General features: G+C 32.5%; 2 protein-coding genes across 3 annotated transcripts in view; one reads left to right on the top strand and one right to left on the bottom strand.

Moving 5' to 3' along the window:
• The window catches only part of LOC143195036 (suppressor of cytokine signaling 2), a 333,965-nt gene that overhangs the window by 146,635 nt on the left and 171,987 nt on the right, over positions 1 to 15,343 (top strand). The window lies entirely within an intron of this gene.
• LOC143199152 (uncharacterized) lies at positions 7,280 to 11,658 on the bottom strand. 2 transcript variants are annotated; one of them, XM_076408960.1, is made up of 4 exons: positions 11,210 to 11,658; positions 11,031 to 11,149; positions 10,251 to 10,746; positions 7,280 to 10,148 (listed from the first exon to the last, which is right to left on the bottom strand). In XM_076408960.1, exons 1-4 carry the CDS (start codon positions 11,529 to 11,531, stop codon positions 9,283 to 9,285), a joined length of 1,803 nt encoding a protein of 600 aa, XP_076265075.1. In that variant the 5' UTR covers positions 11,532 to 11,658; the 3' UTR covers positions 7,280 to 9,282. The 2 variants fall into 2 exon arrangements, with proteins under 2 accessions (XP_076265075.1, XP_076265067.1); XM_076408952.1 differs by having other exon boundaries at positions 9,270 to 10,148; positions 11,031 to 11,658.

Raw genomic sequence — 15,343 nt, 5'->3', positions numbered from 1 at the left:
TCACAACATCGAATGGGAAGATATGTTAGTAGCAATCAGACGGTAGGAATAATTATTTTATTTTCCATATACAAACGTCATTCAACCGCAGTTCATTTATCTGTTCACCTGGAGAATGGACAACGACTTTATTTCACGGCAGAACACGCGTAAAGATCTGAACGGAATAACCAGGAACAACACTAACTTCGAGACATGCGGAAGCATTTCATTTGCAAAAACATTGTTTTATACGGAAATTCCAAAATATTTTACATGGAATACATCATCCTAAAAATTTCACCGTCGGAAACAAGGACAGTCTGTACCGGATACGTGAATGCATATTCAACCGACATTAGGCCGAATTTATACAGTTCACCCGAACAATGACGAATGGTTTTACTTGTGTTTCTTATTAATTAATGTTCGTGGACCAACTTCATTCGAATATCTACGAATCGTCAATGGTGAATTGTGTGCAATATATCGAGAAACCTGTCAACTACATACACATATACTAGAAAATGATGTTTATTGGTCTTATTTCGTTTACTTCGCAACAGGTAGAATTACTATTTGTCATTATAATTTCAACATACTTCCCACCAAACCCACTTAATTTGTGGAACAACTCTATAGACTATTATAGCTGAAGATATTTTTTATATCTTTGAAGGATTTGTGTGATGATGACACATTAGGATTGCTTGCGATTAAGATATTAAGTACCGACGTATGGTCACATTTTTGAATTTTGTCTTTAATATTTCATTAAATGATAATACACCAGTTTGGGTTTATCAACAAGCATTCAACAATTGACCAGGTCCACAGAATAAGGGATGTTATTGAAAAAGCCTACGAAAATAAAAAGTATTCCTAGATGTAGCACAAGCCGATAAGGTTTAACATGAAGGCCTTGTTTATAAACTACAGAAAATGTTACTAAAACAACACATCGAACTACTAAGATCGTACATTACAGCCAGAATGTTTAGAGCTAAACAAGAAGAAGCTTACTCTACAATAAAAGAAGCTAAAGCAGGTGTACCACAAGGAAGTGTACTGGGGCTAATGCTTTATCTTGTCTATACATACTTAATACTTGTGATATACCACAAATGGAGAATATTACGATATCTACATTTGCTGATGATACTGCGATTATAGCTGTTAGAGATAATACGAAATAAAGTCTCACGAAAATTACAACAGGCAAGAGACAATATAAATAATTGGACACAAGCATACCTACAATCAGAGCGTGCATGCAAATACCTCGCAATGAATCTTCATGCATAACTTCGCCGGAAGGAACATGTAAAAAAGAAAAGAAAAGAACTGTTGAAATATAGGAAAATTTATTGGCTAATTGGAAGAAAATCATAATTATCAGTACATAATAAATTGTTATTATATAAGCAAATACTGAGATCTATATGGACATACGGAGTTCAATTATTTGGATGTTCTGCAAAGAGTAACATAAACAAAACACAAATTTTTCAGAACAAAGTCCTGAGAAGTATTGTGGGCGCGCCCAAATACTACCTACATCGAGACCTTCAGATACCCACAGTCAGCCAAGAAATCAAGATAATTGCAAGGGGGCATGAGGAAATACTCCATTCTCATGAGAATATTAAAGTATGGCAACTTTTGCGTACCACCAAAGCGGGACACAGATTCAAAAGTATTAAACCATTTGATCTTGTGTAGTGTTGTGTAGGGAGGTGCATATAATAAAAAATGCTGCAGTGACATGTATAAACATTATTTCACCATAGACTGAGATAGGGCCGATACGTCCTCCTACTTATATACCTAGATTTAAATTATTATAAAATCAAATTGTAGGTTAGTCGAAAACGACCAGTAAGTAATAATTAAATAATAAAAAATATATATTTTCATTAAGTAGATCAAAATACATATGTATAAAGTTTATTTTCTCATATTTTTTACGTATGACATAACGGAAACTTAAGAACATAGAGTGAAATTGACTAACATTAGTGCTTATTAACAAAGAAATAACACATATAATAGGGTAACACAACATAAATTGATTCTAAAGCGGAACGAAGATCGCCCGGTCAGCTATTATTAAAGGAAAGTCCTTTGTAATAAAAACACGACTAATTAAGGTTTGAGGAAGTTACAACCGGAATTTCGAATAAGCTTTTTTGCTATTTCTAGTGGAATAATTCTGTTTCCTTTACTGACATTCGATATCGCTTTTACAGTAACTAATCTGATTTAATAGGTTTTCTAAAAAAGGTGCGGAAACGACAAAACAAGGTTTCTACTACTTTTTAAATGGATATTGTTGAAAGGTAAACAAGTTAAAAGGGTCAATATGTTTTTAACAAATGCGTTAAGTTGCGTTGTCTAATCTAGAATGGTAGGTGTCATCCTGTAGCCGTTTCTATATATATAAGGTGATTAAAAAACTTTCAGACTTTTTTTTAAATTTCATTTAGAAATATTATGATGCCATGCATTTTATTCGAAGTGTTGTCCACCGGCTTTTATTGCAATAAGTTATCGAAGAGAACGGCGTATTGTCCTACATCGCCTCATTCTAAAATGTGTTGAATAAAGTATTCGATTTCATTCAAAAACAATGGATTTTATGTTACGCCAATTCTAGGTTCTTAAAAAAATCAATTCATTAATTACAGTAATACAAAAAGAACTTCATCGTCTTGATTTTATCGAATTGCTCTGTAACTGGTAACAGTTACATGATGCAATACATTCTTACTAAAGAGGCTAAAGATTGTTCATTATAGTCTATTTTCTTATATAACATAAATTTGCAAAAATTAAGTCTAACATCTAATACTATTTATTCAATTTTTAACACTAAAGTCCGATTGAAATATACTGTACTAAACAGTATAATTAATATACTTTATTATTTTGAAATATAAGAACATGTGATTCTTAATTTCGTATGTCGCAATTAAATCTCCTTAATTGATTACTATATTTGAAGTAATTCTTGTATGTGATCAGTTGTAGGAGGTATTAAGCTGTAGGAGGTCTTTTTTAAAAATCAATAATTGCTGTAATTTTTCTGAGAAACCTTGTGTAACTACTTATTAGTAGTATAAATATTTACAAGACAATCTAAAATGAATAGTCAAGTAATTGAACGATTGATGCTTCGACTAGTAACCATATCCAACTGCAAAAAATAATATAATTAAACCTATATTTTCTACAATTTCTACATATTAAGTTTATAAATAAAAACGCAGCTCACTTGTATCTGAATTAGGGGAATACATTTTTATTTTCAATTTGTTTTTCTTCATTACTGTTAACGGATTCACGCCTGAAGTCACATTCTCGGAACCCAGTACACATTTTATTTATTTTATCTATTGTTTTTGCAAATTGTAATTGCAAATACTTTGTGGTAGACGTATGGGTCATTTCCTCATGCAACGGAATATTCAGTTAGTTGGTTATTAAAACTTCTTTTTATTAATCCTCGGTAACTGATTCCCCAGATCGATTTCATGAATAAAATCGTCAGGTGGCATTTAATCGTGTTTAATGACTTTATGCAATCTCGCATTCACGATGCTTTAGAATTTAATAATAATCCTTCCGCGAATTTTGCGAAGGTCTACCAAACATCCGCTGTTTTATAGAAATATCAAGCTATTATTAAGGCTAGAACTTAGAGAACGTGACTGTAACTGAATTAGAAATAAAATTAAGCCGGACTTTGAAATATGAAATAAATAGCAAACAATATTTATATTGTAATATGGCGATTGTAAATAAATTCCTATTTATTAGAGAGGATGTGAGGTTTTTTTTAAGGACTTAAGCATATTTTATGAAAAACTAGATATTAGGCCTTTGGCATGTTTCTATTTTTTTAAACAGTACAACAGTCGAGCTACAACAGTATATCCTTCACCTTCCTATTGTAATATGTGGTCGAGTGTTGTGATGAAGGATGATAATTCTGACTGGCTACTTCTGACTTTTTACAACAATTCGTTCAACAACTCTTCATTTCATTTATTATCATCAGTTGTTAAATTGATGTCGGTATATATCTGTAGCAACTGTTTCATTCGATTCTAAGACCTTGTAATATTCCGCTTCGCTTCCGATGTGTCTCTCCTGAACTAGTCCATGATTTGTTTGCAGTTGAGGTTATCATAATAGGCCCCCTTTTCAATGTTAATGAAAACTCCTCTTTGTTTGGCAAGCAATGAAACCGGGATTTTGAAACGGTTTAAATACATTTTCAGTTCATTCTTATAGTAGCCATTTTGATATTTGTCACGTGCTAAATTGTCTGAAATTTCCTTGAGAGTGTGAGCTGGGTTTTCTTCCAATAAACCTTACAGATGATTGTCTTCATACGTTTTTGATATATACAGGTCATTATTTCATATTGACATAAAAGTCACCAATTTTAAATCGTTGGAACCAATATTGATAGTTGGGATATGACAGAGCCGCATGATCATACATTTCTAAATGTGTTTCGTGGGCATCGGCAGTAGATTTCTTCAAATCAAACAGCAAAAGCAATGAAAGTCAAATATGAAATCTCTTGTTTTCGAATTTAACAGTGTGTTTAGGTTAACAGCTGTTTTCATTAAAACTTAGCATTTTTAACAATAGATATCGATGATCGAAATACATATGCAGTGTCAGCTACCAACTCCGGAGAAGCAGGACATAGTTCGTCATGGGGCGTTCTGAATTGATTGAGGATACCAAAAAGATTGGTGGCTTACGTGTTCCGTTTTATGGTGCAAGGGTGTCCATGCGGCGTTGTTATGCCTGAATGAGCTGCTGTGGTCGTTCATCATGTTAATCTCATTGGAGACGTCGACCATTTGGTATTGCTGTCCTTCCATGTGCACATCGGGCACGTGGACCCAATTAGTCACCAATTATGGGAATCCCCTTTCTCGCTTGTGTGTATTTACTTATTTATTTGTTCGAACATTAACTATTATTTTTCTGGAAGAAATTTTCACGGGAACAGAAAACATTGATTGAATAAAAACTTGTTTATTTCGATGTAGTCGACGGAAAGATGAGTAGGATATTAAGTTAGGTCAAGGCTACACGGAAGTGTTAAGGAAATTAAATAATGAAGAGGAAAGAGAGAGGGAGACGTCGACGTGCTGGTCTTTTATACCCGCAATCGCATGACACCAATCCTCTAACGTTACGAACCGAAGATTCCAGCGTATATGTATTTGTGGTGGCTTAAAGGACCGTAGCGGTCACTACACATACATTACAAATACCGTGCAACTATTAGAATATTTTTATGAATTTTTTTTAATCAAATGTGCAACTGTTGATAACAACAATTATCGTAATAATTACTAACAGGTTATTACTTTCAACTGTCACTTTATTTTTTTAATAATAGATATAACATATTCACTATATCTGTTGAAGATATTGCAGAATCAATGAATTGCAATTGAGTTTTTATATCGAAAAAAAAGTTTAAATCCAGGTTCCGGGAAAATTCCCAATCTAATACAACCTTACGACTATAAAGAATATGTCATAGTTTACTGATATATGATACAAAACTTGTGATACTGTGATGTGGAAGTAACTGCAGAAGCTTTAAATATTGCTTTCAATAACATGTTGTTGTATTTGACAGTCGTATCTTACAATTAATTTTGTACATAATTATTTTATTTCGCACCGTGCTAGTAACAAAACTATCCAAAACTTCAGTTAACAGCTTGGAAAATTCGAAAATAGAATACAAAGAAGACGATCCAAAATCAGTTAACCAATTGAACCCTATATTGAAATTGTCATTTCTAAAACTTTTAAATTTATTAATTCATACACTTGAAAATGTTCTGGAATATATTCTGAATATAATACTGGAATATATTCAAAAAATGCTTAATCCGTCTCTAATATAAGATCTCTATAGGTGATATATTCATATTTACGAATATAGTTAGAGTAAGAATTCGATGCGATAAGTTAAGCCACTAGTCTATTGCAAGTCACTCAATATTATTATAATTCATATTAAATATATTTCATATAATCATATTTGATATTACAATTAACTGATTGAAACTGAATGACTGAATTAACTTCATAACAATAGTTAACAGTGAAATTTCTTTTCTCCAATTCTTATCTTAAATCTATAAATAAACTAAAATATTAATATTTTAAATTATTGTAAATTATTAATTTTTTCATTTAAAAATCAAATAGAGTCGTTATTTATTTTTAAAACTATAGCACTTTTTTATGTAATAATTGCTGTAATATTTAGTCAACTACTTGGATGATGAATGTTTTAACTATGTAACCACAATTGACTTTGATCAGTAAATGAGTATTTCCCACAATTCGTCTGTATATATTAATTCTATTAATAACATTCCAAAATGTCACCTTTCTGATATCTCCGAATATTAAACTTGAATTACAATGAATAATGAACTTGTTGGCGTAGTGGATATGTAACTTTGACTGTGATGAACCTATTTTAGTTGACTTTGTTTATTATAATAATAGTAGTTAATTTTTGATGTCAATAATTATTTCATTTAATTCATGCAGTACCTAATTTTTTTACTATGATATCTAAAGGTAACACATATACAGGAGTAATATTTAATGAAGTAATATTTAATTTTTATCATAATTTACGTTTTCAATCTAGTAAGATATGCACTTATTTATGGTTAAAACGCATGATATAAACTAAAAGTAATACAAGCAGTGATATTAACAATATCCACTTTTAAAAAGGCACAACAATTTGTGAAAACGGTAAAGTTTTTCTGTAGAAAGGGTATATAAAAAAATAAAATGTAAAAATAAATAAAAATATAATGTAAATAATTAAATGTGCATAAATGTATACTATATTTGCAACTGTTCATGTACATTTTTGCACTTAGCTTTCTGATATTATATCGGAAAAACGATGAGGGTCCATGACTGTGATTAAAAATCGATATATTAACGGGGTATTCTAGTGTAGAGGCATGAATTTTATATTTTTTTGCAAGTATTAAAAATAATAGAAAATAAAAATAACATTTTTTAGTAAATGTTGTGGTGAAATAAGGTTTTTGTTTATTTTTATTTAGTTACTAGCTGACCCGACAGACTTCGTCCTGTCAAAAAGATTTGTAATGTGGCAGTTTTTGTGCCTACGTATTTTAAAAAATTCTCCTGAACAGAACCATCACCCTGGTGATAGGGCGTTGTGAATAAAAAATAATTAAATAAAACATATATAAGGATTGAAAAGTAAGTAATCGCTTTATTGTTAATCATGTGAATCATAATTATTATTATTATTATCATTATATTGCTTTGTGGTATACGATGTTTTTTGTTTGATTACCTGGCGCATAGATAAACAAATCTGATGGTTTTCCAACACGGGAACAGGCAACATACAATTGACCATGTGAGAAACATGGGTTTTCTAGATTAATACCACAAACACTTAATGATTGCCCCTGGGACTTGTTTATAGTCATAGCAAAAGCAAGCCGTCAACATGTCTATAGGAAATTTGCCATTACCAATGTCAATGAGTTGTTTAGAAAATATGTTTCCAGATTGGTCATTTTGCAACTCGACACGCATATTCTTGCTTAAATGAAGTACTTTAACATGTTTCCACAAATTGGAGGACTTTAGACATGCATTGAGTTCATCAGCTGGCGTTGATCGTGGAATCACTGGCAATGTTTGACGAAAATCTCCTGCTAATAAAATCATTGCACCACCAAATCGGTTATTATTGCTACGTAGATCTTTTAAGGTTCTGTCTAAAGCCTCCAAAGATTTTTTATGTGCCATCGTGCATTCATCCCAAACAATCAATTTACATTGCTGCAAAACCTTTGCCATTGCAGAGTTCTTCGAAACGTTGCAGGTTGGAGTTTCATTGCTTTGCATATTTAATGGCAATTTTAGTGCTGAATGGGCTGTTCGACCACCTTCAAGCAAAGTTGCTGCGATTCCCGACGAAGCGAGTGCAAGTGCAATTTTATTTTGTGAGCGAATTGTTGCTAATATTAATGAAATAAAAAAAGTTTTTCCTGTACCACCAGGTGCATCTAAGAAATAAATCCCTCCAGTTTCATCATTTGTTACTTTCATAAGAGTTTCAAATACATACTTCTGTTGTTCATTTAACAGTGGAAGATTTGTTTGAATTTATTCTTTCAAAGCGTTGAGATCATACAGTCTTTCTCGATGCAACTCTTGGTTAAAAGCGTCATGCATTGGACGATTGGGCGCGGTCAGGCCTAATTGAATTAATAGTTTGTTTGACATTATCAAGCACATGTCCTCAATTGAAATCAATGCTTCATTGTAAATTTCTTCACTGATTTGTATATTTGGATTTCCCATTCTATTCCGTATTTGATACAAAATATCATCACACATATAATCTTTGTACTTCATCCACAAATCAATTGGGTTTGATGGGAAGCATGTAGATATGATTATAGAAAACAATGTTCGTATTTGATGAGTGTGTGATGATATTACAGCATCATTGAGAGTTTGATCCCAATGAGCGTCATTTTCAAGCAATTGCAAACGTTGACAGGCTTCTCTGTAGGATCCACACAATTCACCATCAACAGTTCGTAACTGTTGGAATGATGTTGGGCCACGTACATTGACTAATAGCAGTCGTAAATAAAAACATTCATCATTGCTTGGATGTACTGAATAAATCCGGCCAATCGCATCGGTGGAATATACATCTGTATATCCTGGAACTGGTTTTCCTTGTTTCCGTCGTATAAATCTCCTTGAGGATTGATTCCAGGTATAATATTTTGGCATTTCAGAATATAGCAATGTTTGTGCGAAATCATCGTTTTGGCATGTCTCAAAAAAACTGGTTAATGTAGTAGATGGTGGCTGAGCAGCTCTTTGTACTGCGTTCTGTGCTGTAAAATACACTCTTTGTCCATTTTCTAAATGCACAGCTAAGTGAACAACAGAAGGGTGTCTCTCATGAATAGGAAAAGAAAATATTCGCCAAACTGCTTCATTACTACTGACATAGCGGCCCATTTGGTATTGGGTAACTTCATCATTAGAATTCTCTGCACCAATTCCAATCACAGCCATATCACTCCCTTTGGTTACATATTTGCAAATGTATTTAATCGATTTCACTGAATGGCAAGATTCAACGTTGATGTGTGCTTTGAATGTCTTTGATAAAATGGGTGAATATGGAACAATCCAACGATTATCTATTTCAATATCTTGTTAATTTAATTTGACAATTGTTGATTTTCCATTGTCTGCTGTCGATCTGCGACGATACAATGGATAACCGTCATTACCAGTAATTGTTTCCGATATTAATGTCCGTGGATATCGTTTTGAACATTTACCATCCATCATACACGGTGAATTTTGATTAAGAGTTCCACAGGGACCATGTATCATGTTTTTGATAACTACCTCATGCAATCCAGGATCTACTTGTACATTAGGGATTTCAGCTGATATCACTGCATCAACTTCATTTGGCCTTATCTTTTCAACCAACCAAATCAAAATGTGTGCATGTGGCAATCCTCGTTTCTGCCACTCCACAGAATACATCCAGCAGCGTGTCTCACCAAACACATTATGTTTTACGATGAAATTCATTAAAGATTTCAACTTTTGTCTAAAGACTCTGGCTGTAATATCATGACGATCAATGGATGATTTCCCAGGTAATAACTCCTGCTTAATTTCTATCCATTGCGGATTGCATGTAAATGTGATGAACAAATCTGCTGTACCATAATGACGAACATACGACATGGCATCTTGAGCATATTCGTGCATATGCCGAGGGCTTCCGATGTATGTTGCTGGAAGAATAGTCATCCGACCGACATTCTGTGCATTTCCATCAGTATTAATCGCATCTCGAAGGTGAATATACTCTTCAGATCGGAGTTTGGTTTGATTCAACCTGATGAATGTTAATCTCTCCGTTTCAATTTTAACATACATGTCATCAACATATTTGTGATATAATCGCCGACATTTCAATATGTGATTATCTGCATTTTCCCGAATCATTAGGCGGTATGAATAATAGTTCATTGAACTGACTTTTTTGTTGGTTTCAGAACCTGTAAACAGATTTTGTTTTAATAACATTCAAATATAAAATTAAAATACATAATATAGTGACTGAGATATTATCGCCATAGCTAAACTAATATTTTAGTTACCTGTAATGGGATTTATCATTTTTATTGATAAATCGTAGCCATCTTCACCTTGCCAAAATATAATGGGATATTGCAGTGCATCATATGAGCGGTGTGTTTCCTTTATAGGTTGTAATTGAAAATTCCGACGATGTAAAACAATATCACGGGATTCCAAGTTTTCTCTAACTACAACGATAGCAACTTCATCAATAGTTGGTGCATTAAAACGTCTTGTATGTTGACCTGCAGGTGTTTTATCAGCTCTGATTACAATTTTGTGATTATCGGATGGCATCAGATCCAGGGCAGTTTTAAACAATATAATCAATTGATTGTGTTGATGAAATAAAGTTTGTAATTGTTCTACAATAGACCTTTTTACTAAATTGTTATGTGCACAACGCAGATCAATTTCTTGTGGTGAATTGCCCATAAAATAAATTTGCAGGAATTTGTTGTCGCTATCTGACACTGGTAACAGTGAACCTGCTCTGTGATATATTTGCCCTTGTATCTGTAAATAAAAAAAATATTATGGTGTGGTATAAATTAATGGATTGTCAATGATCAAACTTAAATAATATTTGATCTTAAAAAGTATATATTTAGTTTTAACTAATATCTATCAAATATAAAATATAATAAAAGTGTCACTGAAACTGAATCACCATATAATATGATGACTAAGTGATATATTTCGTAATGATTAAGAAATTGAAGATTAGTAACACATCTTAACTTTGGTGACAGAAAATTTTGTTCGCTAAAATAATTATGAGTAACTGCTATAATACATACCTTGAAAGTTGGCATAAAATTTTCCCGAACTGCATTTGTTGCCCCAAATGAAGTCATTTGAAAGCAATTGTTATATTGTTGAATATGTGTCAAAAAGTGTATAGAATCTGTTCCTATTCCTGAAACCAATGAGTACAATGGTTCTGGTGGTGGATCCAATTGTATCAATTTCACTTTACCATTTGCGCAACACAATCCATTGGCTTCGTTTTTGTATTTTAATGCCTTACAGTGTGAGCAAACCAAGTTCATAGAACCAATAACAACACATTGGTAGTTACTGTAGTCAATTGACACATCGTAACTGAAAGCAGCTGGATTCAAACTTGCGCGATTATTAGTTGAATGTCGCGCTCGCGCTTCACGCGTTTGTGATATCCGAATTCTTTCACGTTCATTTCCGTCGTCACGTTCTTGTGCAGTACGATTAGATCGGTAATTAGCTTGGTTTATAGCATTTCTGGTTCTTCTACCTAAATTGCTTCGTCTTATAGGAGGCATATCAAATATAAATTATTTTTTCACTAATCACGAACTAAACAAACACTAACTAACTAAACACTCTGCACAAAACACGATATACGAATTTGTTTCGTGTATCACTTGACAATTCATCTGTCATCTGTCAAAAGTCATCTGTAACAGACAACTTTTTTTTTTAATTTGATATGACTTGAACTCAAATCCTTTTAAGCCGTACGAATTGTTTTATTTATTTAAAATTTGAATTAAATTTTAAACAAATAAAAAATTTTAAATAAATAAAACAATTCGTACGGATTAAAAGGATTTGAGTTCAAGTCATATCAAATTTAAAAAAAAAAAGTTGTCTGTTACAGATGACTTTTGACAGATGACAGATGAATTGTCAACTGATACACGAAACAAATTCAAACAAAAAGGGCTATTTTTAGGGTTTTTCCAGCAATAATTCTAATTTTTCTCGCCGTAAAAACCATCCCTGAACTTCAACGAACATTTTAAAAAAAGATTTGGCCAAATTGGTCCAGGCGTTGTTGAGTTATGCGCTTAGGAACATATTTTGCGATTCATTTTTATATATAAGAAGATTACAACGACTATTACATACATATTTTGTTTTAAAACGTTTTTTTTTTTCGTATTAAAAATTTGATTATTTTTTACTTTTTAGTAAATTTTGTAGTTTCCTTATTTATTTTTTGAAATCGGTTCAATTTTTTTTGTTAATAATATTTGATTTTTCTCTTTTTAGTGTTAGATATTCACTCAATAAATTACGCTGTTATTTTTTATTAAGTATTACAATGGGTAGGCCAAGTAAAGTTGCAGCCCGTATGAGGAAAAATAGAAATAAATAAACAATGGTTAAAAATAAGAAACGCTTCAGGCCCCGAGGTCCACTACCTAGTCTAGGTGATTTGACAAATGTTGTAATCAAACTAGAGCAACAAAAAATTGCTACCCCCGTCGGAAAGCGAATCCGCGGCCTTCGCATGTTAGCTGAACACTCTACCCATTACACGATAGAAACAGTTTCCTGTAGTATTTCTACGATTTTTCATATCATATGGTTAGTGCTTAAAAAGCAAATTGAATAGTTTTTACATAAACTTCTGATTATTCTTCTGAAATACTTCTGATTTTCTGTCAGTTCAACAATAACATTATACACAAATATCTGATTATCTAAGATAAAAATTATATGAAATATTTTGTACATGCCTTTGAAATTTGAGGTTTTCTCTAGATATCCTCGCTTGGTCACAATCTGATCCTGACATGGTTCCAATGGAACCACTTCGGAAGTCCACTCTTTCGAATAAAGAAAGTATTTCGAAAATCGGTCCATAACTAACAGAGAAATTGGCATTATATTATTATTAATAAACATACATTAAAAAAATGTATACAGCCGAACGTAAAACCTCCTCCTTTTATGAAGTCGGTTAAAAACCACATTTTGTAGATACTTTATTAGTGATTCGTCTATTTGTGAAAGTTCATAAAAGACGATCTTTATAAGCACTAAAAAATTATCTCAAAGTATAGACAAGCTTTGTGTTAGTTTGTATTACTTTTTGTTATATCGTATTTTGTATTTGATTCGCATATTTTTTTACATTTTAAAGTCTCATTTTTACCAACGATGTTTTATCTGTACTGGACCTACTAATTCTTACTCTAACGTGCGCTCCGAACCACGGTCCCCGGCATTAAGCCTACCGACTGGCGAGTTACCAACTTAGAAATCATCCCAGAAGACATCCGGTCTTACCCAACCTGGTTACTGGCGTGACTGTAATTAAACAATCACAAACATAAATTTATGACAATGCCCCAGTAGGATTCGAACCCGCGACTATCGCAACAGTAGATATCCTGTCGCCTTTATCACTGCGTCAACTAAGCCGGCTTATTCGCATATTACTTGATTAAAATAAAACGCAAATTATTCCATATAATATATCCAAATAGATTGCATTGGGACTCACATGACCTTCACATATTCAGTAATTGTACGGAAGTCATATTTTGAAACCCACGGAATACCAGTAAAATACCTTTCTTTTCAATCAGTGAGACATTATTTTTAAGAAACACTTTCCATTGAGAGACATTCAACTACTTTAACCACCGAGTAAATACCTTACTCCAATATTTTCGCTGAGGAACCTTTTTTTTGGTAAAGTTATAAATATATTTTAATAAAATTATAACGTATTTCTTATCTATTATATTAAGTTGGGGAAATCCTTAGGTGAATGTTTTTTAAATAGTTAATTAATATGCTTTAAATCCATTTTAACTGATTCTACGATAATGGATAGTAATTTCCCAGTTAGCATAATTTGTTATATAGTCATTAACATATTTATTGGGTAAATTTACTAAAAAAAGCTACACATTGGTTAAGTAATACTTTTATTATGACTTCCCAGATAGCACTATCAAAAAAAAATTCAAAACAAAAGCTGTGACTGCATTGTTTTTGTCATATTTTAAAGTAACCTTTTTACTAACTTAGGGACCTACTGCTTATCGTGGGGTCCAAATCACGGTCCTTATTACTAAACCTACCGACTGGCGAGTAACCTTAAGTGAACTTAAAGGTTATTCCATAAGGCATCCGGCACTCATTTAGCATCTCGCACCTATGGACGATCACAATTATAAACAATTACAAATATAAGTTACAACATGCCCCAGCAGGATTCGAACCCCTCGACTATTTCAACAATCGCATTGACCAGTGCGCCAACCAACCACTTTGCATTAGTTACATAATAAATTGTAAAGCCTAATGAAAAGGTTTTGATTTCACACCAATCAAATCCTTGTTGTACAAGATGCTAATTGGAACAATCGTCTTATATGAGTCTACCTTTATTTCAAATTATTTACACCAGCTCAGTTTAAACGTCTTCAAGTCTCTTAAAACAAAGTTCTCAGCATATCCTGAACGTTCTCTGAATCATTCCCCGGGACACTGTTATTCCAATAATTCAGACATTCGAGATATAACCTGTTTATCAGGTTTTGCATTACCCAAATTTCATTTCTTATTAGAGATGATTCTTCGCGAGATTATCGCTAGGTGTCTCCCCTAACTCCTGGCAATTCTTCCGCAGCTGTCAAACCCCATACCAACAGTGATCAAAGGATCAACTAGAAACGACAAACACACAGGTTAATATAGTCAATATGAAAAACGAGTCATTAATGACTAGTGAGATACCAATTTTGTGTACTAACTTCGTGGAACACCATCGACTTTTCAACAGTAATACTAAAACTACCACTCTAGTATAATATTTAATATTTCACATGAACATGACCAAAACTTCGGGATTTAATTAAATTTAATTTGAAAATGTTAAGATACAGCATACTGGGTTCCCACATTCGCTAATAATTCGCTTTGCTAAAATTGAAACGTGTGAATGTATTCAATGTTACTTTGTAACTTTGACTCTCATTTATTCATTCATTTTTCACTTTAAAAATTCATTTATTTCTTCTTCATTTTTAGCGCATATTTCTGACAACATGACGATATTGTGTCGAAACAACGATGTTCGTTTGACAACAATGTGGTATAAGTAGTGTCAATGTGAATAACTCTTCTGGGCTAACCAAAGTTTGTTTTATACTTAAGATGTCTATAAATACTTAATTAATCAACTGCTAAGCTGTCACAAAGTTCTTTGAGAGTTTGAGCTAGATTTTCTTGTAATAAGTTATAATAAGCTAATAAATTCAATAGTTTTTTGGCTTTGTCGGGCTTTTTTCATCATCCGTTCGTAATAATTAAAACTATCGGTTTCAAATCG

Source organism: Rhynchophorus ferrugineus, unplaced genomic scaffold, assembly GCF_030347505.1.
Source record: "Rhynchophorus ferrugineus isolate W39M unplaced genomic scaffold, kcgeb_rfMv2 rfM1, whole genome shotgun sequence".
In the NCBI taxonomy this organism is placed as follows: domain Eukaryota; kingdom Metazoa; phylum Arthropoda; class Insecta; order Coleoptera; family Curculionidae; genus Rhynchophorus; species Rhynchophorus ferrugineus.
This window is presented reverse-complemented; position numbering and strand designations above follow the sequence as displayed.